This window comes from Culicoides brevitarsis, chromosome 1 (assembly GCF_036172545.1).
Source record: "Culicoides brevitarsis isolate CSIRO-B50_1 chromosome 1, AGI_CSIRO_Cbre_v1, whole genome shotgun sequence".
Lineage (NCBI taxonomy): Eukaryota > Metazoa > Arthropoda > Insecta > Diptera > Ceratopogonidae > Culicoides > Culicoides brevitarsis.
The window spans coordinates 40,027,936-40,054,165 of NC_087085.1; the positions used below are offsets into that span (position 1 = coordinate 40,027,936).

Sequence of the window (26,230 nt, forward strand, 5' to 3'; positions counted from 1 at the left end):
TTACCATCTTTTTACTTTTGACTGCAGGCAGGTATAAAATATTTTTAAATAATTTTTGAAATTCGAAAAAAAAATTTTTTGTGAAAAAAAATAAAGTTTTACTATTTTTTTTCGAATTATTTGTCAAATAGTATTTTTAAAAAAAATAATTTTGAAATTTAAAAAAAAATAAAGCTTTAGATCAAAATTAAATAAATATTTCTAGAATTATTTAAAGAAGAAAATTAAATTTAAAAATTTTAATTTTTTTTAATTCACAAAATTTTTCTTTAATTTTGTTTAAAATGCCTAAATTTGTTTGTCAAAAAAAAAAACTTTTGAGAAAAAAATAAAAGAAAACACTTGACGATTAATTTCTAATTTTTATTAATCATAACTTTTATTTAAAAATATTCTTTAAATCTGTTGCTTGTTTATTATTTCATTTCTTCATCTATATTAAACGATAATAATTTACATCTAATTTCTACGAATATTTTAAGAAACTTTTTGTTTTTTTTCGTTCATTCATTGCTCCGCGTGAAATTTACTAAACGACAATTGTGTGAGAGAAAAAAAATTAAGAGCAACGTCAGTAAAAATTTTTGAAGAGAAATTAAAGAAAAAAAAGTGAGGTAATGATATGAATTTACGGCTTTATCGACAAACAAACAGTAAAAAACCCAAAAAAAAAAGTTACATTGAGAAGAGAGTCGCTTAACCATAGTAATTAATGTTCGGATAATGAGATTGGCTGAATTGTGCGGGGCCTTCTTTCGGGTCTGTGGGTCGGGTATTCCACGCGTATTGCTGCTTGCACCAATCGACAAAGTCATCGATGAGTACGGGCCAGGCGCCTTCCGCATCGTAATTTGTCATGTGATCGTCGATGTGCAACGCAAAGTCCAACAGGAGGTTCCACGTGTCTTTTGGGATTGAACGTTTGTGATTTTCCTAAAATTTTTTTTAAAAAATTAAATTTGAAGGAAAAAAAATGAATTTTTGGGACTTACCGTGAGAAATCGACACCAATCCTCGAGAAATTTGAATCTGCCAGCGAGTACGATGCGCCAATAGGCGATTGCCATTTCCAAATCGAGACCCTTTTGTCCGGGGTCTTTGGCATAATTGAAGGTAAACTGATAGAAATCCTTGAATTTCGCGTGATCCTTCAACTCGTTGTCGAGAATGTGTAGTTTTTCCTTCAACTTTTCTATACTATCGACGCCCAATTCCTGAAATCCGCGCAAAAATTCGTCGTGCGAGAACTCGCATTGCGCCTCCGCCCGAAATTTCCATGCAATTATGAGCACAAGTCGCGATTCCGGCGACAAATCCAAGTCGCGCAAGAATTTCATCACACCGTCTGCATTAATTTTGCCATGATCCGCCGGATCACGATACCGCGTATACAGCTGCTCGACCTTCCGTTTATCCAGTTCGCGATAATATATGTCCGGATTCTGGAAATAGTTGTCGCAGGCAATCTCGAGCTTCCAATCGTTGTTCGAAAGACAACAAATTGCCGTCTGTTCCCCTGTATTTGTGAGTTGGATGAATTTCTTCACCTTTTCCTTCTGATTCACCTTTAACTTGTTCTGCAAACAATCGACAAAAAAATGCAAAAAATCGATTTTAATTACGTTCAAGCGAAAAAAAATTCAAGAGTGCCAAATTTTGGCAATCATCAAGGTACGAGAGAACGACGAGTCAGCTGCTAAATGTAGATTTTACGGGTACGGAAGTTTCGTACGACTACGACGACGACGATTTTCAAGGAGAAAGGTGAGTGAAAATATTTCGCATTGACACTTTTTGCGACTCTCGTTCGTCACGCACCGCAAAATCTCGTACTTTGACACCAACTTTGGCATTCGCACTCACCATTTTCCACAGATTTTCTCAAAAATACATGAAACAATCCAGAGAATTTCCTAAAATGAAAAATAACAATTGCAGAGTGTGTTTGGACTTGCTCAGTTGATGACATTCGCGATGTTGTTTTTATTTTGGTAAGCAGAGGGCAGCTCTAAAAATTTAATTTTCATAAGAATTTCTCACCAAAATTACAAAAATTCAAATATTTACCTTGAAATTTCTTCTAAAAAATTATTTTTTTAATAAAAATAATTGAAGTTTCTTTGAATTTTAGGTAAAAATAAGGAAAATTCCAGAAAAATCGTAAATCACAAACGACAAATTCAAAGTTGAAGTCTGTCAGCAGCTTAGCGTTGCCAGATTCAAAAAACTTAAAAGCCTTTTAAACAAAAATTTAATCAATTTTTCTCGATTTTGTTTAAAAAAAGAGGTAAAATTTTATGAAAAATTTAATGAAAAATTTTAAAATAAATTTAATTTATTTTTTCGCTAAAAATTAATAAAATATGTTAAGAAAGTTTTAATTTTTTAAATAAATTAAACATATGAATATTTTTTTTTTTAATATTGTTACTAAATTTTGAGATCTTCTTATATTTTTTAAATTTTTAATATTAAATCGCATTTTAAAAATTTTAATAAAATTAGTTAGGAGCAAATTCAGAATATTTTTTTAATTTTCTTGATATATTTTTATTTTAAATTTAAAAAAATTAAGTTAATTAATTAAAGTTTTGTTCGTAAAAGTTATTACCTATTTATTGAAAATTTTTTATTATTTCAATTTTTCACTTATAAATATTTAAAAAAAAATAATTATTATTTTTATATTTAATTATTTTTAAGCTTTTAAATTAATTTTTAATTTATTTAATTTATTTAAAAATTAAATTTCAATCGATTTTTTTTTTCATTTTAAAATTAATTCTTTTTTTGAACATAATTTTTTTATATTTTTAATTGTCTGAAAATTATTTATTGAATAAAAATAAAAATTAAAATAAAATAAAAAGTATTCAAATTTAAATAAATTGGATATAATACAAAAAATAAAATTGAAATAATAAAAAAATAAATTTCATTAAATTAATACAAAAATAAAAAAAAATAATTTTAATAAAAAAAATCTTATTTAAATAAAAATTTAAATTAAAATATAATAAAGTAAATTAAATAAACATTAAATTAAAATATTTAATTAAATATTAAAAATTAAGGAAATATATTAATTAATTAATAATTAATTTAATTATTTAAATAATTATTTTTTTATTTAAATTTATTTTTTTTTTAATTAAGTATTATTTAAATATTTAGTTAAAAAAACAAAAATTCATAAAACATAGATTAAAATAATAAACTTTTGCTTCAAATTATTTTTTTTCATGCGACAACTCAAAAAACCACTAAACATCTGGCAACGCTACATGCGAGACGTCAAACGACGAGAAAATCGAAAGGACTTCACACATCTCTCCCCGTTTTAAAGTTAGTTTAATACGTGATACTCGCAAGAAATATAGAAAATAATATGTTAAGATCGTTTTTCGTAGCAAAACGCAGCTTTTAGTCCTAACTCCGTGCAACTTTAACCCGGAAACCGTCGTTTTAACGCGAAAAACAAATCCACAGCAGTTCGTTCATCAGAAAAAAATTATCAATTTTCACTCGAATCAATGTTTAAGGGAATTTCAACATAAAAATCCCTTCAAAAAAAGCAAAAAAATTTCGGAAAAAAAATCTCTCAAACCCCAAATCACAGTGAAAGCTCGGGCCAAGAGAAACCTTGAATTGAACGAATTGCACAAAAAAAAATTCCTTTACACAGCAAAAAATTGTGTTACACATACAACAGCAGCAGCGAGAGAGATTGTTCAATGCAGAGTCGTTTCCTGTGTAATAATATCTAAAAAAGCAAAATCAATTAACTGCGGCCCAAATCGCGTGGTGTTTTCGACGAATAGGGGCAATTGGTGCCAGCAGTAGATTAAAAATGCCCATAATTTGTGTCCAAAAGTAGAAAGTTCAAAGAAACAAACCGAAAAAATGACGCATCTGTTCGGAATAAGCCTCATTTTGAGCAGCTGCTACGTTGGCTTGGCATTTTCGCTGCCCGTCAAGTCATTCATCATAGGTAAGAAACGACTTTTTGTGCTGTAATTCTCGCGCGATGCAATTTTTTCAATGATTTTTTTGTCGAAAAGCGACGTATGTGTGATGAATGGAAGTGTGAGTGAGTCATTGAATCAATAATTTTCCTCCTTTTTGTCGTTGTACGTGCGGTACGTACAGTTTGTGCATTCTCGTATGATTGAAGAGAGGTGTTGTTTGCCTTTAAATGCCTTCACATTACATTTTATACGCTACTCGCTAAAAAAAAACACGAAAAAATTAAATAAAAAATGTTTTTATTTGTAACGTAGGCAACCTCTCCTATGAATGTGTAGCCCACGACTTTCCCAGTTTTGGATTTTAATGCTTCGCTTTATGATCTTACTGACATTTTATCGATTCTCGCAACTCTTTCGACGATTCTCGTGAGAATTTTCACAAATTAAAGCATGAACAAATAGCTAAATAGCAAAAATTGCGGCTGACCACTGTCGTTTCGTCGACGAATCGTCGCAACATTGATAAATTTCATATTCAAATGTGGTTGTATCATGCAATCTGATGATGATAGCAACGAATACATAAGACTTGATGTAACACAAAACTCGCAAAAAAAGCATTGTTTAGATGACGACTTGATTGTTTTGATTATTATTAAGCGAGTAGTTGCTGTGTGACGAGACGAGCGAAGAGCAATAATCAAAACATTTCTCTCTAATGGTTTTATTTGTTTTTTTTTTTGTGTTTTTCTGCAAATGATGCCTTCTTATCAAGTTTCATCTTTTATTTTATTTTTCGATCGAGTTGCGCTGAACTCAGCTTAAACGGTACTTATCTAATTAAATAATTGAAGGCGGAGCGGTCATTCATAAATACTATATAAAACGAATGAAGGGCATTTATGAATGAAAAGGCGTTCGGCATGAGTGCATTTTGTAGTGAACGAGCAAGCGATTTTTACGAGTATTTAAACATTGTTTCTTCGATACTTTTTTTTAGTTTTTGATTGGTTTTGTACATTAGTTTCACTTTTTTTTTTGTTTTTTAATGAGATTTAAGCTTTTAAATGGATTTTGATTCGTTTCAAATTTTAGTTTTTTAATGATTTTTTTTACATTCAGCTTTTAAATAATTTGTTAGTTTTTGTTTCTCAGCTTTCAGATTTGACTCAAATTTTAGTTTTTAGTTTTCGTTTAGATTTTTTTTAATTTTTCAGCTCTCGTTTTTGTTCAGATTTTATTAAAATTTTTTTAGTTTAGATTTTTCTGCCAATTTTTAGTTTTTCTTTTCCAAAATTTAGCTTTTGATATATTTTTAGCTCTCATTTTTTGTTAGTTTTCATTTTCAAAAATTAGTTTTTGTTCAGTTTTTCAAACTAATTTCGTCTTTAGTTTTTGATTTAATTTTTTTTAGATTTTCATGTTTTTGTTTTCTCAGCTCTCGATTTTTTTTTCATTAATTATACATTTTTTGAGTCAATTAAGTGCCTTTTAAATCTTCAAATTTGAGTTCTATTAAATTTTCAGTTCATTTGTTTTTTTTTCACAAATTTATCAGTTTTCAGTTTTAAATTTTTGGTCGAAAATTTGTTAGTTCTTTGTTACAATTGTCAGTTTTTGATTTTTTTAATTCAAAATTATAATTTTTACTCAGCTTTGAGCTCTCAACTCCATTTTTCTTCAAAAACTAAAATTTTAGCTTTCTAAAAAATTTTAGCTCTTGTTAGCTCTACAAATTTTAATCCTGAAGTCTGAACTAAATTCTTTATATTTTTTTTTAATTCTGAATTTTACTCAACTTTTTACGTCAGAAGTCAAAAAATCTAAAACTTTTAAAAATTTTCTAAAAAAATCTAAAACTGTAAAAAATTTTCTTAAAAATCTAAAATTTTAAAAAAATTCTCAAAATTCTAAAAAAAAATTTCTCAAAAAATCTAATATTTTAATAAATTTTCTCAGAAAATCTAAAATTTTAACAAATTTTAGAAATTCAAAAAAAATTCTCAAAAAATCTAAAAATAATTTCTCAAAAAATTAAAAATTTTAGCTCTCAAAAATTTTTCAGCTTTTGGCCTAAATTTTTAGTTTTTCAATCTAATCACAAAATTTTTAATCAAAATGATAAATAATTAAAAAACATTCACAGACAGACAAATTCTAAACCAAAAAAGAGCAAATTTAAAAAAAATGCATTTAAAAACGATTATTTTATTATTAAAACGTAGTAACACTGAACAAAATCCAATTTAGATCATGTAAACTCGAGGGAATCAATTTTAAATAACTTTTTTTACAAAACTTTACATTCCAGCTGAACGTAGCGTAGTTATATTAGGACTCATATCATGCATCAGTGTTGGCGCCTTATTAGGAGCATGTTTATTCTGTAAACGACGGAAACGCAAATTTGAGGTGAGTCTAAAAAAAATGTCGCGTAACTATTTGACATTGACCTATTTCCATTTGCATCATAAGCTAATTATTCCATTTTTTCGCATTTTCACTAAAAAAGCTTAACAAATTGAAGGATTTAGAGGTATTTTCCCTACTAACAAAAAAAAAAATAAAAATTTTTGTATTTTAATGCTTGATGCTTGTTTCATTGTAGAAATTTGAGAATGAGGGAAACCTTGCTACGGACCCGAATGCCGTACCTTCCAATAGTACAACAACTGCATATCCGATATTTCGTGCCCTCACAACATCCTCGCCCGAAATCAGTAGAGTTCAGCCCGCCGTCATTGTTGCCCAGACGCCAACGAATGTACGTAATTTATTTTTAGCGTCTCTCGCGTGTGCACATCGACGAAAGTATGCCAATCACATAACCCACATTTCTCTCATTTTATCGTCGTCTGTGCATGCGAAATAACTCAAATGTGCCAAAAGCTAATTTTTTTCTTCTGTTATTCTAATTATTTTAGCGCTCTAGCGACAACTTGCTAGACAGCAACAACGGCGACACCGATAACAATAATGGGATTATCTCGCAAAGTGACATGGAAAATATCGAGAATAACAATGCGACGGATTATATTCCCGCATTGATGGCAGTCCAGCATCGTGCGCACGAACATGGCACCGAATTAATTGTCGAAAATGAGATTCGGGCGATGTCGCGTGCCCCGGCATGTGTTTCGCCGCCCGAACAACAAACGACGTCGTTAACACAACCAACTTCGACATCGTTGGAAGAGTGTTCCTTGACTTCTGTGTCGATTTTGATGCCGCCCGATCCCTTTGACGATTGTAATTTCAATAATTTGTCGCGAGAAGTTGTCGAACAAAAGTTTGAAATTGCTTGTGAGAGAAATTCCTTCGTTGTGCAACAACTTTCGGAAGATACGACTTCAGTTTCGAGCCTTTCCTCGGGCAGTCCTGAGATAAATAGTGTCGAGGAAGCATTAAGAGCACTTGATATCGCCATCGAAGGAGAAGATGTTTCACCTGAAGATGAAAATTGTCACGAATATAGCCCGGATGAACTGTTAGACGTCATTGTACAAGAGATTAAGAACGATTGTATGGGAATTTCGAAGCAGCTGGCGTCAAATGATGTTGATACTGTTGTTCGGGAAGAAGCTCAAACACTCGTCGATGACGTTTTGGGTAAAGCCCAACAATTATACGAAGTATTAACTACTCACAAAAGTCTAGAATTGCCAAAGGAAGACCTGAAAGTCGAAGAAAACGATGAATTTGTGTTCCAAAAGCCCCTTCCCGTGTCGCTAAAGCCTCAACTTTCATCACAATTGACCATTGAACAAGACGAAGATCCTTTCGAGTCGTTCTCGAGTCAACTTTTGGATTGCACAAGTACGCCGGCCTTCGGACAAAAGACATTTTCGCGACAAGAACACACCTCAGTGGTGCAAAAATTGAATTTCGGCGATGAAAGTTCTCCCGCAGTAGCCAATAACGAGTGTACGTTCGACGTATCGATGCCCCAAGATGCGACCTTTGAAGTGCCAAACAAGCAAAATAGCCCGCCCGTCATTACGGTTGACGTTACGAAAGATCTGGATGCCAATTCCGATGAAATGTTGCCAACTATTACGCCTGTGAATACGCCGAACGAGCTGAATTTCCCCACGGAGACGTGGAACAAAATTGTCGCGAAAAATCTTATGAAGAATCGACCAGCGGATGCTGATCTCGATTTAGTGCCTGCTAACGTTGTTTTTGACCGAACGTTTGACAAGACATTCGAGAAGAACGAGCTGATTGACACGGATGCCGACAATGTGGGCGGAGGCTGGTTCTTACATCCACAAATTGTACCAAAGTTTAATGATCTCGGGGGTGCGGAAGCGAATCAGCAGCTCGGCGATGCGACGTTTGATGTGCCTGGCGACGAGATTGACGATGATGAGGAAGATTTTAATGCGGATTTCAGGGATAAGAGTATTGAAGCGTTGCGAATGCATTTGGCGGCGACTTTGGGAAATGCAGGAGCTGCTTTTGGAGGTCCAACGACGGAAGGACAACATTCGGATGATGATGATGATTTGAGCGGATCGAGGTAAGTTTTGTTTTTCATTGAGAAAAGGGCAATTTTGAAAAATGTTTCACAAAAAATTAAATTTTTTAATTTACATTTCACAAAAAATTACATAAAAAATAACTTTTGAATATCTAAAATTAAAAATTTAAAAAAAAATCTAAAAAAATATGTTTTTCTATTTGACACTTGATATACTTGAAATTCTTAAAAATATTTAAATTTAAAAAAATTAAAAAGAAATAGGTATATGAAGCTGCTATAAATTTATTCATTAAATTTTTAATAATAAATTTTATAAATATTGAAATATTTTAATTAAAATTTAATATTTCCTAAATTTGTAAATTTTAAAAGATTTCCTTCTCTAAAATTTTATTTCAATTTTTTTAATTTTTTTTTTAATTACAATATTTCAATATTTATAAAAAATTTTTATAAAAATTTATTGAATAAATTTATAGCAGCTTCATACAACTTTTTTATTTTTTAAATTTAAATATTTTTAAGATTTTCAATGCTATTAAGTGTCACATAGAAAAAAAATTTTTTTTTTTAGAAAATTTTTTAAATTTTTGATATTCAAAAGTTAGTTTTTATATTTTCAAAATTCTTAAAAAATAAAAAATTAAAAAAACTAATTTTTAATTTTTTGAACAAAACTTCCAATTTTAACTATCAAAAATTTCTAAGTTTTAAAATTTATCAAATACCTAATATCAAAAATTTTTAAATTTTCAAAATTGGAAGTTTTTTTTTAAATTTTTTGAAAAAACAAATTGAATTTTTGAACATTAAATTTTTTTAATTTGAAACAAAAAAAAATAATTTTTTTAATTAAAAAAAAAATATATATATATTATTTTAATGAATGATTAAATTAAAAAATAAATCAAAAATGTTTTTTTCAATTTTTATTATTTTTTTTAATTTTATTTTGAATGAATTTATTCATAGTTTTTTTTATTAATTTATTTTAAAACATTTACTGAAAATTTTTAAAATCTTAAAAAAAAATTTTATATTTTCTATAAAATTTTTGATTTTTTTTATTAAATTTTAACAATTTGAGCTCCAAATCAATGTGAAATATTTTCCAAAAATTAAATTTGCCAATATTTTCACTTGCATTAAATTAATTGAAATACTTTTCCGCAGATCAAATGAAACTTTTGACACCAAATACGGCGATGTCGACGAAGCAACAAACGTTCCAGTGATCAACAAAACCGAAATTGTCGTGAATTACAACAAACGCAGCTTATCGCCCATCATGGAGGAAAGCGAAGACGATTTAACCTGCAAAACGTTCGTTTGTGCCGGCAACAACGAGACTCAACGACTCGATAGCACGAGCACAGGTCTCGTCGAAACATCCGAAGCAATTATGGGAGTAACAAAGACTTTAATGGCATCCAACGACACACTCTACAACTTCGAGGATCCCCTAAACGACGAAAATATCTTCTCGCCACGCACACAATCGCAAAACGAAGTGCGATCTGACGCTCCGTTCGCCATCAAATACCCGTTGGAGCCTCTTCCGCTGCAAAATTTGGATGTCCCGTTCAACCAAACGATCGATTTGGACAAAACTCCGACAGGCCCGCAACGTCCTTTCGAGCTCCCATTGCAGCTGGATCGCATTGATGTCAATGACGTGCTTTCGCCGGACCAAGAACCCGACTTGACATACACCGTCGACGAAAAAACCTACGTGACAGTGAAACACAACAGCTTGAAACTCCCCAAAACCGATGCCGCCGAAGACGAACGAATTTCGGAAATTTCCGAACCGGATCTCGTCTCAACGTCATCCGCACACGATAAATTCCTCAAAACTGAAGACGATGAAAACTTGACGTCAATCGAGGAAGATCTCCCCGAGGAAATGTATCGACCGTGCGAAAATGTTGCCGAAACAGTAATTCTACCCGAAGATGACTCTGAGGAAGAAGAAGAATCCGAGAAATCCGACGCAACTCCCAAAAATGACGAAGAAAACGAACAAAGTCACGACAGAAATGATGAACCGCCAACTGTTTCATCATCAGATACGCAAGCTCTGGTCATCGATAGCAGCTTTTCAACGACTTGCGACTCGAATAATCTTTCGCCGAGCAACTTCCAGCAGCAAACGATGCCGTACCAAAATGAAAATGTGAATTTCTTGAATAGTGAGATCCGATTTTCATCAATAAATGGCGAAAACAAGGCAGGAAAGGACTCTTCATCGTCAGTTGTGGTCAAAACAAAGGCCTTGGTTGCTGACTTGAACAACGGAAACGGCGTGAATGGCGATTGGAATGGAATCCATGAGAAAATTTACAGCAACGGAAGTCCTGTGAAGATGGAAACTGTTAATAATAAGGAAAAAGTGAGCAATTAATTTACATTTTTTACTCGCACTTTTCAAAAAAATCCACAAAGACAACAAAAACTTGTACAATACACAAATTTACACTTTCTTTAAATTTTTTTTGTGATCACAAATTTTTTTGTTTACTTAAAAAAAAATAATTTAGAATGTATTTTTTAATTTAGCTTCATTTTTTGTAAATAATTTGCTTTATTTTTTGTTTTTCTTTATAAGTGTCGTTAATTTTTAATTAAAAAAAAAATTAATTTATGATTTCTTATTAAAAAATATATTTTTTTGTGCTATTAGAGCATGAATTCGAGGGCTTCACACACAAAAAACACAAAAATTTCACCATCCCACACACAAACGACTCCCGCTTTTCACGCAATTCACAATCCTTTGCTTGGCACTCCCCAAAAAATGCTAACAAACAAAAAAAAAATTCTGTATAAATATTGACGCTCCCCTTTGTGACACTCCATATTTCCAGTCGACATCATCTGCCCTTGATAGCATCAATTTGCTACTTAACAAACATCGTGAAAACAATTACGTCATACACGAAATTGATTTTGAGAGTATCGGTGAAGGGCCCTTAATTGGCTTGAGTTTATCCGGTGAAGAGGATCCCTGGGTAATTATCGCTAATCATCACTTTTTGCACTTATTTTTGCTTTGCTTTCGTCACTTTTCGGTATTAAACGTTTTTTCGTTGAAAAATAGGTTGCTACCGACATTCGTGTCGCTGCGCCATGTCAAGAGCTGATGTCGACGTCGTTCACGACGAACGATTGGGAAAGCGAGGAAGAGGAAAGTAGCAATAGCAGTGAGGAGTTTATGTATATGTATGTGCGGAATAAGGAAACGAACAAAGAAACGCCCGGCATGACGGAAATTCAGATTGCCGAGGAACCGGAAATTGAGGAAAAACTGCCGGAAGTGAAGGAAGAAGTTTTGTGGTCGCCGCATAAAGATCAAATTCCCGTGATTGGAGAAGAAAATGGTAAGAAATTGATTTTTAAAAATGAATTTTGATAAATTTCATAAAAAAAAAATATTTTTTAACTTAATTTTTTCGAACATTCAAATGTTTTTTTTTTATTACATAGTCAAAAAAGTCATAAATAAAAAAAATTATAAGAAATGTCATTTTTTAAAAATTTATTTAAATTTGAATTAGTTTGATTTTAAGCACAAGATAAAAATTCAGAAAAAATTAATACATTATTGAAAAAATTATTTAAAATTTTAAAATTAATTGTAAAATCTTTAAAAAATTAAAAATTATTTTAAAATAAAAAAAATTCAGAAAATTACGGAAAATTAAATAAATTTTTAAAAAAAAAAATAAAAAAAAAATTTAAAAATTAATCATATATTTAAAAAGGATAAAAATAAACTCAGAGTTAAAAAAATTGTTAAAATTGTAAATTATTTCAATAATTAAAAAAAAATGAATAAAATATTAAAAAAAATTAAAAAAAATCGAAAAATTTAATTTAATTTTATAAAAAATAAATATTTAAAGAATAAATAATATTTTCAAAAAATTATAAAACATTTAAATTTAAAAATTTTTTTAGTTGAAATTGTAAAAATTAATTTATTAAAATAATTATTAATTAAATTAAAAATGTAAAAATTAATTTGCAAATTTATACTAATTTTTCCAAAAGTTATAATTTTCTTCTCGGATGTCAAAATTAAGCAACCAATTGCATATATTTTAATTTATTTTATATATTTTAATTTAAATTAATTTATTTTATTTTAATTTAATTTATTTAATATTAATTTTATTTTTAAATTGAAGAATTGTTTAAATTTTTTTTAGTTTATGAAATTTTTTTTTTTAATTAATAAATTACTTAAATTATTAAATGTTATAAAGTAAAAAAATAATTTCTAAAAATTCGTCGAAAAATAATAAAATTTGAAAAAAGTTTAAATAAAAAAAATTTAAAAATAAAATTAATTAAATAAAATGAAACTAAAAATTTTTTTAAAATTAATTTATTAATGATTTTAATTATTTCATTAATTTTTGAAAAAAAAAAAATAAAAAAATATTTTAGGCTTTCATGTAAAATAATTAAATTTATTATTTTTTTTGCAGAAGAAGAACAACAAGAAGGACAATTAGAACAAGAATCGAGTGCTACAAATTCCGATTCTGAAGACGAAGGAGAATTCGTTCCTTCAAGTTGGGATTCTATGGCTCTTCCCGCACGTTCTGCCCTCAAATCTCCCGACAAAATCTTGGATGAAGAGGTATTTCCATTAAAAATTTCAAAGAGTTTTTCCCTAATTTTCTATTATTTTCAGCCCAAAAAGCGTCGCAATGTCGCCTTCAAAGTACAAAGATACCATTCGGTCTACGAATACCCGAAGGAAGTCATTGAACTCTCCCCAGCTTACAGCGAACCTCAGCTGTGGAAACACAGTTTCGAGACATTCATGGAAGCGCAACGTCGCGAACCCCCGACGCCGCAACAACTCGACACAGATCTCGATGAAGCAGCAGCTGCTTCTGTCTCCTCAAACGCCGGCTTTTCCGTTTCTTGTTCAACTCGTCCATTCCACTGCAATCAATTCAATCATGCGCAATGCAACACCTGGCCCGGCGATCAAAACGACTTTTCGTGGTCGCAAATCGAGGAAACTGACGTCGCATCGGATGACAGCAAAATGTTCCAAGGCAGCAGTTTCATCGATTGGCCGAAACATTTGACGGAAGATGGCGCTTCGTTGGATAACAGCAGCGATCGTCCCGATAGCGGAGTCGGCGAATCCGTTGAATTTAGCAACACAGATGCGTCGTTGTCACTCGGAGCGATGCGACATGCGAAAGATTTCCTGAAACTTCCGTTGTGTACAATCAACATCACACCGAGTCCCGAACAATTGTCAGCTTTGGAGAACGAAAATGACGAAGAACCCGAAGAAGAAGTCGCTGCTGTCGAAATGAATTACGTGAAAATCACAAATGGCACGGATTTTGGCACAGATGACGAGAAAGAAGCGAGCAGCGATGCAATTTTGCCAACTCCGTCATGTACGGGATCCATGGATTCGCTGAGTTCGAGCAACTCGAGTATGAGTGCGTCGGAAAATCGTTCGTCGAAGGGGCAGGAAGTCATAAGCACCATTCGTCGTGTCGATAAAAAAGACACGTTGAACACGCAAACAGCGACAAAAAGACAATTTGACGGGAAATTGGGACGTCTGAGTGCACGTTTGAGTGACAGCACCGACGAAGATTCCGGCATTGAAAATTTGACAAGAATTAGCAAGTAAGAATTTTTTTAATTTTCTTTTTTTTTTGTAAATTAGGCGATAAGAAGGAAAAGAATCATTTCATTTTTTGTGATATTTTTGTGAAAGAGACAAATCTCCATGTGTCCGTATTTTATTAACTCTGTGTTCATTTTCTCGCATCTTCAAGTATTTTTACAACCACCGATTATTTTTTGATTCTTTTATCGCATCATAACAACAACAAAAATACGTCCAATTTTTACACAGCAAAAAAAAGTCCTGATGAGCTCCTTTCTTACAAAAAAAAATTTTACAAAAAAAAAATAATAATTTAATCTACGTAGAAAATTGTACCTAAAAAAAATAGTGAAAAAAATAGTAATTTTCTAAAATAATTAAATATCTTAAAAAAATATCTAAAAAATTAATTTTAAGTAAAAGGCTCTAAAAAAATCTATTTCTTAAAATTAAAATTAAAATTTAGAGATTGTCTCGAATATTAAACGGAACGATTGCAATTCAAGCACAAACGACTGATGATCTGAGTCTCAGAGTCTGAGCGATAGTAGCGAGTAGTTCATAAGTGTTTTTAATTATCATTAATTATTATTATTATTCATCCAAAGATGTTATGAAAAAAAATCGTTTTCACTCCTCCATCACTTGCCATTAGTTAGATTCACTTGTGATTGTTTTTTTTTGTGTTTTTTTTCAATAAAAATATTAAATATGTAAGTTAAGACAAAACAACAGGTGTCGTGTTCATGTGATTTTAATTAGTTCAATCAAATATATTAATTATTCAAAGTAGTTAAAAAATTAATCAATAACGTCCTAGTTTTAGTGATTTATGAAAAACAAAAAAAAAAAAAATGAAAAAAGGGTGTTTTCTACCAAAGATAAAAAAAATGAGAGAAAAAGAGTAAGAGAGACTCCTCTTCTAATGATATTAATTATAATTATAAAAAATATTCACCTTCCAATATATATTCATCATCTACTACCTATATTATTATTAATCTTCTATATAAATATATGAATTAATCGATCGATATTATTAGTGACAAAGTAAATATTATTATTAATAAAAAAAATACAAGAGAGTTAATTTTTAGGTAAGAAATTGACAACTAACAAAATGAATCTTAAACATTAATTAAAGTATATGAATAAATTTTAAAATGAAACTTTTTTTGAGTTTGGACTTGTGAAAAATAGGGAAGTAAGGAGTAAGTTATTATAAAAAAAAAAATATTTTGGAGAAAAAAAGGTAAGTTAATTTTTATATGATTTTTTTAATTATTTAAATTTATATTTTATTAAAATTTATTTATCTGAAAAATTTATTTTATCAAAATTTTTTAGCTTAACATTAATAAATATGAATTTGAAATATTTGGAGGAAAAATTTACAATTGGAGAATTAAAAAAAAATACTTTTTATTAAAAAATCTAATTTTTATCTCATATTTTAAATTTTTTCATTTTTCAAAATTTGATTTCATTTTAAATTTGTGTATCGAAATAAAATTAAGATAAAAATTATATTTTCGTAAATTAACGTTGGTAAAAAAATTAATATTTGAATATGTTAATATTCAAATTTTTTTTATACGAAAATAATTTTTAAAAAAATTTCTCTAAATGATAGAAAAATTAATTAAAAAATTTTACTGATTTAAAAAAATAAGAATTTAAAAGTAATAAAATAAAAAAAAATCATCATTTTCAAATAAAAAAAAATTTCAAATAATAATAAAATAAAATTTTTCGACGAAAATTTTTTTAATAATTCAAATTATTACTAATTAAAAAAATAAAGAATTAAAAATAATAAGGTGAAAAAATATTAAATTCATAGTTCAAAAATAAAAACTTACAAAAATGGCTAATATTTATTTAAAAAATGTTTACTTGGAATATTTAAATTATTTTATTTTTTTTTATTTTATTAATTTTAAAACTTAGTTAAAAAAATAAGAGATAAAAAAATAATAAATTTAAAAAAAGAAAGTATCTATCGTTTTAAATTTAAAATTAAAAATATGGCTACAATTTACTAAAAAAAATTATAAACCTTATTGAAAAAAAAAAATAAATGCAAATAATTAATTAAAAAAATAAATAATAATAAATTAATTATAATGGATCGTTTTAAATTTAAAACGAAAAAATAAACAAACAAAAAAGTGAAAAAAATTCATTCTTATTTTATTTTATTTTTATTCATTATTTTAAAAATTATTATTTTACAAAAATTATTAAAAATAAATTTTTTTTTTAATTTTCAAGCCCAAATTTGCTAAAAAAAAATCATCAAAAATTTACAACGACTTTTCTCAACTTCATCATCAACTCACCATTCAAATATTTGCTGAACTGCTGAAGTCAACCAAACAACGAAAAATTAACGACCTGCATCGAGAATCCATACAAACTTCCCTTCATCTATCACGAACATCTGACGTCATTTTTCGTTTCTCTCTACCACACTTCGTTTGCATGCAGCCCGTACACTCGTTCCCTCGTCTATTTTATTTATTTATACAGACATGCTTTTATTATTGTTGTTGTACTCTTGGAATCATATACCGGTTTTTTTTGTGTGTTCGTTGCATATGTTTGCTCAGTTTCGTTACAACTGTGGCAGAGTACGGTTGCTCCTCGTGTGTGTATTTATTTATTTCTTAGTTTAAAAGTCTTCTATAGGATGCACATCAACATATGACTGCTGTATACCAAAAAATAAAAATAAAATAAAATAATAATTCAATTGAAAGGTAATCATAATAAAAAAAAGAAAACGGTAAAAAAGAGTGAAGATCAAGCAAAAAAAAAATAAGAAAGCAAAAAATGATAAATAATGGGCACTGAATAAAAATAAAAAAAAATAAAATAAAAAATGAGTGTTAATTTAAGTGAAAAAAAAAATAAATAAATAAAAAAAAATGCCGACCGAATTAGAAATTGAGGAAATATATAATTTGTTGTCGCGACATCGCACACAAATCGGCAAAGATATCCAAGTCCATCTTTTGGGACTTTTAGTGAAAAAGAATGTCCTAACGTTAGACCAAGAGGAGTTTATCAACAACGGGCCCACAACCGACGACAAAGTCAACAAATTAATCGATATTATCTCGAAAAATGGTTACGACAAATTCCAAGAGTTCTGTTACTCCATCGAAAGTGAATTCACGAAACTCATAACGGATTTAATTAACGACGGACTAAATTGCAGTAAGTATCCCAACAGAAAATAAGCAATTTCGCGGATGAGGAAGTTCATGCCTTTCTTGATTAGTCTAAACGAAACACATTGTTTTCGTTCATTTATTTGAAGAAACAATGGAACAACATACTCTGTTATTAGTTTGTATGTGCTTTGCATAAAAAAAAACGTTCGGAGAGTGTTAATCCAATCTACCAAACGTTATTTAATTTTTTTTTTGCTCGCTTTGCTTTGTTTCAAGTAGTTATGGCACACAACTTTAGACATTATAAAATTTAGTTGTACATGGGAAGTGCTTAGATGTTTATTTTTTGTGTTTGTGTCTGTGCTTTTTTTGCTCAAAAGTTCTATTGAGGCACGACGACGACGACAAAAAAACATACAACAAGGGTAATAACAATATAAAAGAATATCGTATGTGTTGCGGTTTTTGTTTGAACGTTTAACCAGAATAAAAATCGTCAATTGAGCTGTGAATAGATGGAACTTGACAGAAATTGTAGGATTTTTATAATTTAGTTAACATATTTTTATGGTTTGTTCAGTAAGTGAGATTTTTTTTATATGGAGATTTGTTTAAAAAGAGTGAAGCCAGAACATATTTTTTTTTAAACATAGAACAATTTTTTAAATGTGATATTAGTATTTAGACATGGAGTACAGGAAGGGTTCTAATTTTGTTCATTAGAGTAATTTTTAGTACAAATTCAGAATAATTTTTAGTACAAATTTTGTGTCTCAGAATAATTTTTAGTACTAACTTTGCTCTTCAGAATAATTTTTAGTACAAATTTTGCTCTTCAGAATAATTTTTAGTACAAACTTTGCTCTTCAGAATAATTTTTAGTACTAACTTTGCTCTTCAGAATAATTTTTAGTACAAACTTTGCTCTTCAGAATAATTTTTAGTACTAACTTTGCTCTTCAGAATAATTTTTTAGTACTAACTTTGCTCTTCAGAATAATTTTTAGTACTAACTTTGCTCTTCAGAATAATTTTTAGTACTAACTTTGCTCTTCAGAATAATTTTTAGTACAAACTTTGCTCTTCAGAATAATTTTTTTAGTACTAACTTTGCTCTTCAGAATAATAATTTTTAGTACTAACTTTGCTCTTCAGAATAATTTTTAGTACTAACTTTGCTCTTCAGAATAATTTTTAGTACTAACTTTGCTCTTCAGAATAATTTTTAGTACAAACTTTGTTCTTCAGAATAATTTTTAGTACTAACTTTGCTCTTCAGAATAATTTTTAGTACAAACTTTGATCTTCAGAATAATTTTTAATACAAATAATTTTTAGTACAAACTTTGCTTTTCAGAATAATTTTTAGTACAAATTTTATCATTTAAAAAAATTTTTAGAACAAAAATGTTCGAAACTCCCTTTAAATCGCCGCCTTCCTGTACAACATCTCAAAAATATCTGTTTTTCTTCTTCTTGAACACATTTTTTCTCGAATATGTTAAAAAACTTTTTTTCAAACACACTTACGATGTTAGCATCTGGTCAACGTCCCATCATATTTTTAACCAAATATTGTTCGTTCATTTACTTTAAAACATAAGAGCGGAAAAAAAACTGGAGCGCACTTGAAAATACTTTTGGTTTCGACTTTCTGACAGTAATGTTCAATAAAAAATTCTGTAATTGAGATTCTTTTTTTCACGTTCAAATACTTCATCTTTTTTACTTCAATTTTTTTTTTGTAAATTTGCATAATCCCTAAAAATTTATGAGTTTTGTGAACACGTGTGAGCAAATTTTTTTTTGAGACCTCCCATTATCTTGCGAATTGACTTTGTCTCTACTTTAATGATGATGAAGATTCAATGAAACAAAAAATTTATTGATTGTCACAAATTGTTGTCCATCAACATCGTCGTCATTCCTCTAATTAACTTTTTTTGTTTCAATTTCCGAAACATTGACCAGTAGTAATTTTATGTCGGAGTGGCTCAACTTCGAGGAATGTCGTTATCTTCCATCGTCTTCGGTTCTGCTCAAGAGAGTCTTCGGTGTGTAATTTACAACAATGTTCAGGAATTTTAATCTTGCATCTACGACAAGGGACAGGAAATTATTATTAATTGCTATTTCTGTGTTCTTCGTTCAAATTCGTTCAAAGAAAACCCTCGTTAAACAAGTTTTGAGTTTCCAAATAGAAGAACATGCTCAATTAGCCACACATATGCGTTTCTTCTCGTACAAATATTTGAACATGTCTGCACCTCGCAACGACGACTGGATAAACATCATGGTCGATTCAATTATTATCTTATTAAATGAGCAATCAATTTAGTGTGTTTATCGAAGGAGTTTCTAACGAGATTTGAATACAAAGTTACAATATTTTCGGTTTTTACATCGTTACGAGAGTTAATGTGAGTTTAATGTTGATTAATCTGCTTGTAAGAGTTTTAAAATAAATTAACAGTGATTGGAAAGATGCAGATAAAGAGATTATAATTTGTCGGTCTCTGGAAAGGATTATGTTAATGAGGAATTTTTACAGGGATTTGGACATTCATTATGCAAGTTTGAACATAATTGAGGAAAAATTTCTGTCTGAAAAAGTTTAGACTTGAAAAATTTTAATTTTTGAACAAAATAAGAAATTAAGAAATCTCAAGTCAATTTTTTTTCTTAAGTCAAAATTAAAAAAAAAGTATTTAATTTATTTAATTATAGTCCATTTTCGATTTTTTTCAAAAATTAATTGTTCATTTAAAATTATTAAATTAATAATTAATTAATTTTTTTTAAATTAATTAATTTTAATTTTTTTTTTAAAATTAATTATTTTAGAATTAATTTCAAAAATCTATGAGTTTTTTTTTCAAATATGTCAAGTTTAGATAAGAAAAGGTTTTGAAATAGAAAAAAAAAATTGAAAAATAATGAAAATGTTAAAAATTTAAGTTTTGCGTTATAAAAAAATTCACGGGTAAAACGAAGTTTATGGGTCCAATTAAAAAATTTAAACAACAAGAATTTATTTTTTTTTTAGAAAATTTCGAAATGAAATTTAATTTTTAATTAAAAATATAAAAAATTTCAAGCCTCAAAATTCGTTAAAATTCGAAAATTATTTTTTTAATTATTAATTATTATTTTTTTTACAAATTGTTATAACGAAAATTTTCATTAAAATCTATTTAGATCAATCAATTTGCAATGAATTATTTAATTTCTTATCGTAAAACGTACATTTCTCATTATCTTTCATAAAAGTATGAACATGAATTTGCTAATTGGAGTACAAAGGTCAGATTTTAAAAGCAGATTGTTTAAAGTATCTTTCAATTTTATCAATTTTTTGCTTCTGAGAAATATTTTGAGAATATTTTTTTTTAAATCTCAGTAAAAATGAAATTTAAAATTATTTTTTGAAGGATTTAAATAAGAAAAATTAATAAAAAAAATTAATTTTAAATAATTAAATTAAATTTAATTTTAAATAATTAATTAATTAATAAATTAATTTTAAATAATTAATTTTAATAAAATAATTTAAAAAAAAATTAAAAAATAATTTAAATTTAAAATAATTGAATTAAATTATTAAGTATAAAATAATAATAAAAAATAAATTAATAAAAAATAAAATAAAATAAAATAAAAAAATACTTTCTATTCAACAAATAATTTAAAATTAAAAATTAATTTTTGAAAAAAATCAAAATAAAATAAATTAAATATTTTTTTTTAAATTTTGACTTAAGAAAAAATTCTTTTTAGGTTATAAAAAAAATTAACTCAAGCCAAAATTTAAAAAAAATCTCAAAATACGCTTTAATAATTTTCATTTAAAACTTACCAAAATCCATTTTCATCTAAAAATCCATTAAATTCCTCACATTTTCCAACAAAAACTCCATCGAATGTTTACTTTTCCATTAATATTTGCCCGATTGGCGCCTTTTATCGTTATTCCAAAGCAATAATAAACCAAACTAAAACCAATAATCTCACAAGTCGTCGTACATTTAAAGTAATCACAGACTCGAATGTAAACAAACTTCATCTTTAAACTGTAGCTTCCATTCATTCCGACGAAAAAAAAAATTTTGCAACTCCAGCCAAAAGTAACCGTTGATTTCGTCGTAATCGACATCAAACAAACGAATTATCGTCATCTTAATCTTTATTATGGCAAAAAGAGACGTGCTCGATGAATTGAATATAAACAAACAAACTTTTTTTTTCGTGGCATGGCACGACATATGTCACTGATGTGTAATGCTCATTCAGTCGGTAAACAATAGGCTTGTATTATATTTCCTTCTAAATATGTCAAATAATGAAAAAATTGCAAAGCGTAATTCGATATTTCAAGTTTTTGAAACGGTTTTTGTCGCTGGAGAGACACGGAGGCATCACGAATGAAGATCAATAAATTAATGGAACGTTCGTTCATGAAGTTATAAATAAATAAAATGTCATAATTTGATCGGGAACGAGCTCGCTGGATGGAAATGAACAAAAGAAAGTGAATATAATGGCAATTACTGCATGGGGGACTGCACGGTGAATGCAAGTAAGCTTATATTAAATCAATATTTATCTAAAAAGGGCAGATTTTTGCCATATTGTTCCTTTTGTCTGTCGGTCTCGGTTGAGTTAATGTACTCCAGGTGCCTTCAACCCACTTTTTCCGTACTTTCATTGTCTTTTCTGTGGGTTTTTACCAAAAGTTCAATATCCCTTTAATGCGAGTTTGAGTAGTTTTGCATTTTTTTTTCTCTTGAATGCACAAAAAATACGTCGCAAAAGTTTGACACACGCAATCAGTAATGATTTTCCGATAAACATCATTTATTCCTCTCGCTTGCCCTTCGTTTGAACGGAAATCCCTTGAGGGAGAGAAAATGCCATTAAATTGTAGTAGAAGAGGAAAGTAACAAATCTCTCTTTTTTGGTTTTTGTGTTTTCGTTGCTTAGAAGCGTAAAAATGCATCTTTGAAGTTTTTTAAAACGCGAAATTTTGATAAATTTTGAATGTGAGATTATAACCCTCGGATATTTTTTGTCATTTATGAAAATGTGACATTATCTGTTCATTATTTTTTTTGGCAAGGAATGCAAAATAGTGTCCTCGATAAAATTTTTGACAAATTGCATTCATGTCGATATTTGATCAATATTCGATTTAATTTTTTTTTTTGGTTTTCATTTATTTTTTTTATTTTATTTTTTTTCAAATATTTTTTTAATATTAAATTTAAATTAATATTATAAAAAATTAAAAAAAATAATTAAAATTTAATTAAATAAAATAATTTATTTTAATTATTTTAATAAAAAATAATTTTTTAAATTAAATAATAATATTAAATTAACTTTTTTTATTAATTATTTTTTAAAAAATAATTTTTTTTTTAAATATTTTTTTTAATATCAAATTTTAATAAGAGTTTATAATTTTAATAATTAATTTTTAATTTTAATAATTTTATTTTTTTTTTTTTTAATTTTTTATAAAATAATTTTTTAATTTTAATTTAATTTAATTTATTAATTTGTTAAGTTTAATAATTTTATATTTTTATTTTTTAATTAAAATTAATTAACATTTATTAATTTATTATTTTAATTAAAAAAAAAATTTAAATATTTTTTTTTTTATATTTTTTAAAAATTTTTTTTTAATATTAATATTTTTTTTTATTCTTGAACAATAAAAATTTTTCGCTTCGCTAAGTTGTTAAACTAATTTTTTGATAAGAAATCACGTGACTGAAAATCAACATGCAACACGAAAAACGGAAGAAAATCCAGAAAACTTGAAAAACTTCAGGATAAAATAAATAAAAAAAAATGTTGCGACATAAATTATTATAATAAGTAACAAGGCAAGTTTCTAACAAGATAACGACGTAATTTCTGTTTGTTTGTTGAAAATATTATCACGACTTTTGTTCCCCTTTTATTCGAAAATTTTTTCATGGCGCGCCACAAAATCACAAAAAAATAAAGAATTTAAGTTTGCAACGAAAAAAAGGGGGAGCATTTATCGAAATAAAGCAACTTCAATTGCGACATTTTCCCTGAAAAAATTTTTTTTCTTTAAATTTCTGTTATTTTCCACTCCAGCATCGCTAAAAAAGAAGACAAAAAGGTCCCCAGTGACCTCAATTTTTTCGTTCTTTTATTATTTTTCGTACAAAGTCACGCAGAAAAGGTATTTATAGCACCGAAGTGGCATATCATCATGAAAATTAATTCAAATTATTGCAGTTTTCGTAGTAATAATAACAATAATGGCTTTATTACGATCTCAACGAGTGATTCCGTGAGTGTCTCTTTGGCAACCTTTCAAGAAAAATAATGAAAAAAAAAAATGTTTCAAGAGATGAAAATTTTTACAGAAATTAATTCAATTATATTGGCAAAGGCACTCCCATTCATGACAAACGAACATTTTTTCTTCCATGTAACATTTTATTTGATTACTGGATTAAATGCACTTCTGATCTGAAAAAATATTTTATTAATAAAATAAATGAAACAGACGTTTAATTTCAAAAGCAGATCTGCTGGTGTTATTTGAATAAAAACTTTTTTGGAAGATGAAATTTTTAGGGTGACCGTCATTTAAATAAATTGCTGTCGTTTTCTTGTTAAATTTTACAAGAGTCACCAAACTTTAAATTTGACATAATAAAATGTAAATTTCTTGTCTAATTTGATATTCTTAAGAATTTTTTTTTATGAAACAATCACTTATTATTATTATTTTATTTTGTATTTTATTCTATTTAACGACTTCTCTCGTTAACAACTCAACTGAGCCAAGTTCACACAATTGTGTTCAAATTCTGGGTCAATCTCCGCTAAATTCTGACGAAGTTTGCTATTTAAACAAAACGAATAATTAAGTAATAATGAGACCATTTTTGGAATACATTTTGTGTTTGTTTAGTTAACGAAGCAGTTTTTAGAGCATTTTGTCGAAAATATTGAATTTGGCGACAAATATGGGTCTGTCTGTTGTTTATTATCATTTTAAAGTTAAAATTGCCACAATTTCCAAAAAATTTTAGAATTTTTTTTTTTAATAATTTGTAGATTTTTTTTAAATTTTTGGATGATGTTTAAATCGCATAGACTGTTTTCGATAATTAACGATTCGAGAAATTATAATTTAGCTGTCAAAATATTTCTGAATTTTTTTTTTCAATTTATAAGCTCAGAATCCATATTTAGATCCTCAGCATTAATAAAAAAAAATTTTAGGACTCAAAAAAATTTTTTTTCATTAAAATTTAGTAAGTTTGCCTTAATTTAAGATATTATTCAATACAAAATTTCAATATTTTTTTCAATAAAAAAATTTTTTTATTAAAAGATTTTTTTCTTTTCTGAGCTTAAAAATTAAAAAAAAATCAGAAATATTTTGACAACTAAATTATAATTTCATATTTTAATTATAAAAAATTTCAATGAAAAAAATTTTTGAGCTCCAAAAATATTTTTTTGGATTTTTCGCATAAAAATTAACGATTCGATAAATTATAATTTTTTTAAATTTTGAATTTTTTTTTTCAATTTATAAGCTCAGAATCCATATTTAGATCCTCAGTATTAATAAAAAAAAATTTTTAGAACTCAAAAAATTTTTTCATTGAAATTCAGTATAAATAAGATATTATTTAAGACAAAATTTTAATGAAAAAAATTTTTAAAACTAAAAAAATAAAAAAAATTAATAAATTAAAATTTTTTAAAAAGTTAAAAACCTTCGCTTTGAAAAAATTGAACATTTTTGATAAAATTTTGAAAAAAAAAAATTTTTTAAAAAACTTACCTTAAAAAGTAAAAAATTTTTTTATTTTTTTTTTTTAAATAAAAAAAATGCGCTCAAGTCAAAAACTCACCCAAAAATTTCTTGCAAAAAAAAAACTTGTGATTTGTCAGCAACTTTTATCTGTATTTAGCATTAACAGACAGAGATAATTGTAGAAAAAGTTAACTCCATTGAGTAAATGATGACGATGTTGATGAGAATGTCTTCATTGCTTCTTCTTCTGCTTTTATCAACTTTCGTCGTTCGTTATGCAAAGAACCAATTTCGTAAGAAAACTTCAAGCCGAACAGAAGTCAAGATGAAGAGTTCTATAAATTTTTATTGCCAGAATAAATAAATCTCGAGCTAAACGAAAGACAGGGAGAAAAATCTAGCAATAAAGTCTTGTTAATGTCTATTAAAAACGGCAACAGGAAGAGTTAAATAGCTTCCTCTTCATACGATTTTTCGTCTATCTTTCGTCTCTTGCTTCACTTTTGCGAACAAATCGACAAAAAGTTGCAAGATGTGCGGTTTCTCTTTCAATTCTCTTTATGCAATGATGACTCGTTGCCAAGACTTGAAGACTTGAAGGAGGAAGAAAAGATCAAATCAGTGTTTGTTAAGCACTAATGATATCACTTGATAATAATCGCCGTCATTCGTATAATAAAAGACATAAAATGAAAGGAAGACGAAGAATGATTACGCTTGTTCTTCTCTCGTTGTTTTTTTTTTCGCTCATGAGAAATTGCATCATAGAATCAGACAAGCGTAACGAATAATCTTATTTATGTGAATGACCGTGTCTGGGAGATTTCCACAAAAAAAATTGTCATCCATCAACCACGAAGCAGGAATTACTCATAACTCACCAATACACTCAAAAAATCGAGAGAATGGAATGTCGGGACTCACCTGAAATCGTTTATTTTACACACAGGATATCACTTATTACTAAATAACAACAACAACAACAACGAAGAGAAAGGAAAACGACAGAGAATGAAAAAAAACATGAACAAAATGAATTGAATCTGAATTCAATAGAGACGAGGACGTGCGTGGTGCGTTCTGTTATGGTACATTAAAAGGGATGCAACATTAAAAATGTCCGAC

At 27.9% G+C, this 26,230-nt stretch overlaps 3 protein-coding genes across 9 annotated transcripts in view; 2 read left to right on the forward strand and 1 right to left on the reverse strand.

The window, feature by feature from the left end:
• Nucleotides 1-349: 349 nt before the first annotated feature.
• LOC134827837 (DCN1-like protein 1) lies at nucleotides 350-2,138 on the reverse strand. Of its 2 annotated transcripts, XM_063840693.1 has the most exons (4): nucleotides 2,068-2,138; nucleotides 1,864-1,913; nucleotides 993-1,577; nucleotides 350-933 (listed from the first exon to the last, which is right to left on the reverse strand). In XM_063840693.1, exons 2-4 carry the CDS (start codon nucleotides 1,864-1,866, stop codon nucleotides 697-699), a joined length of 825 nt encoding a protein of 274 aa, XP_063696763.1. In that variant the 5' UTR covers nucleotides 1,867-1,913; nucleotides 2,068-2,138; the 3' UTR covers nucleotides 350-696. The 2 variants fall into 2 exon arrangements, with proteins under 2 accessions (XP_063696763.1, XP_063696755.1); XM_063840685.1 differs by lacking the exon at nucleotides 2,068-2,138 and having other exon boundaries at nucleotides 1,864-1,965.
• Nucleotides 2,139-3,310: 1,172 nt separating this feature from the next.
• On the forward strand, nucleotides 3,311-14,401 carry LOC134836845 (uncharacterized). 5 transcript variants are annotated; one of them, XM_063852090.1, is made up of 10 exons: nucleotides 3,311-3,991; nucleotides 6,280-6,380; nucleotides 6,481-6,504; nucleotides 6,577-6,732; nucleotides 6,893-8,490; nucleotides 9,628-10,846; nucleotides 11,322-11,465; nucleotides 11,555-11,834; nucleotides 12,948-13,102; nucleotides 13,157-14,401. In XM_063852090.1, the coding sequence occupies exons 1-10, from the start codon at nucleotides 3,904-3,906 to the stop codon at nucleotides 14,126-14,128; spliced, it is 4,737 nt and encodes a 1,578-aa protein (XP_063708160.1). In that variant the 5' UTR covers nucleotides 3,311-3,903; the 3' UTR covers nucleotides 14,129-14,401. The 5 variants fall into 5 exon arrangements, with proteins under 5 accessions (XP_063708160.1, XP_063708161.1, XP_063708162.1 ...); XM_063852091.1 differs by having other exon boundaries at nucleotides 12,951-13,102; XM_063852092.1 differs by having other exon boundaries at nucleotides 12,954-13,102.
• Nucleotides 14,402-16,742: 2,341 nt separating this feature from the next.
• Nucleotides 16,743-26,230, forward strand: part of LOC134828156 (uncharacterized) — a 74,769-nt gene continuing 65,281 nt past the window's right edge. For both annotated transcript variants that reach the window (XM_063841143.1, XM_063841144.1), the window contains exon 1: nucleotides 16,743-17,329. In XM_063841143.1, the coding sequence (XP_063697213.1) occupies nucleotides 17,038-17,329 (292 nt within the window). In that variant the 5' untranslated portion in view covers nucleotides 16,743-17,037. The remainder of the gene's footprint in view (nucleotides 17,330-26,230) is intronic.

Coding starts and splice junctions, on each gene's coding strand:
- LOC134836845 (XM_063852090.1), top strand. CDS start 3,904: ATGACGCATCTGTTCGGAATAAGCCTCATTTTGAGCAGCTGCTACGTT. Junction 8,491..9,627: donor GATGATTTGAGCGGATCGAG/GTAAGTTTTGTT, acceptor ACTTTTCCGCAG/ATCAAATGAAACTTTTGACA. Junction 10,847..11,321: donor CTGTTAATAATAAGGAAAAA/GTGAGCAATTAA, acceptor CCATATTTCCAG/TCGACATCATCTGCCCTTGA.
- LOC134827837 (XM_063840693.1), bottom strand. Junction 934..992: donor ATTGGTGTCGATTTCTCACG/GTAAGTCCCAAA, acceptor AAAAAATTTTAG/GAAAATCACAAACGTTCAAT.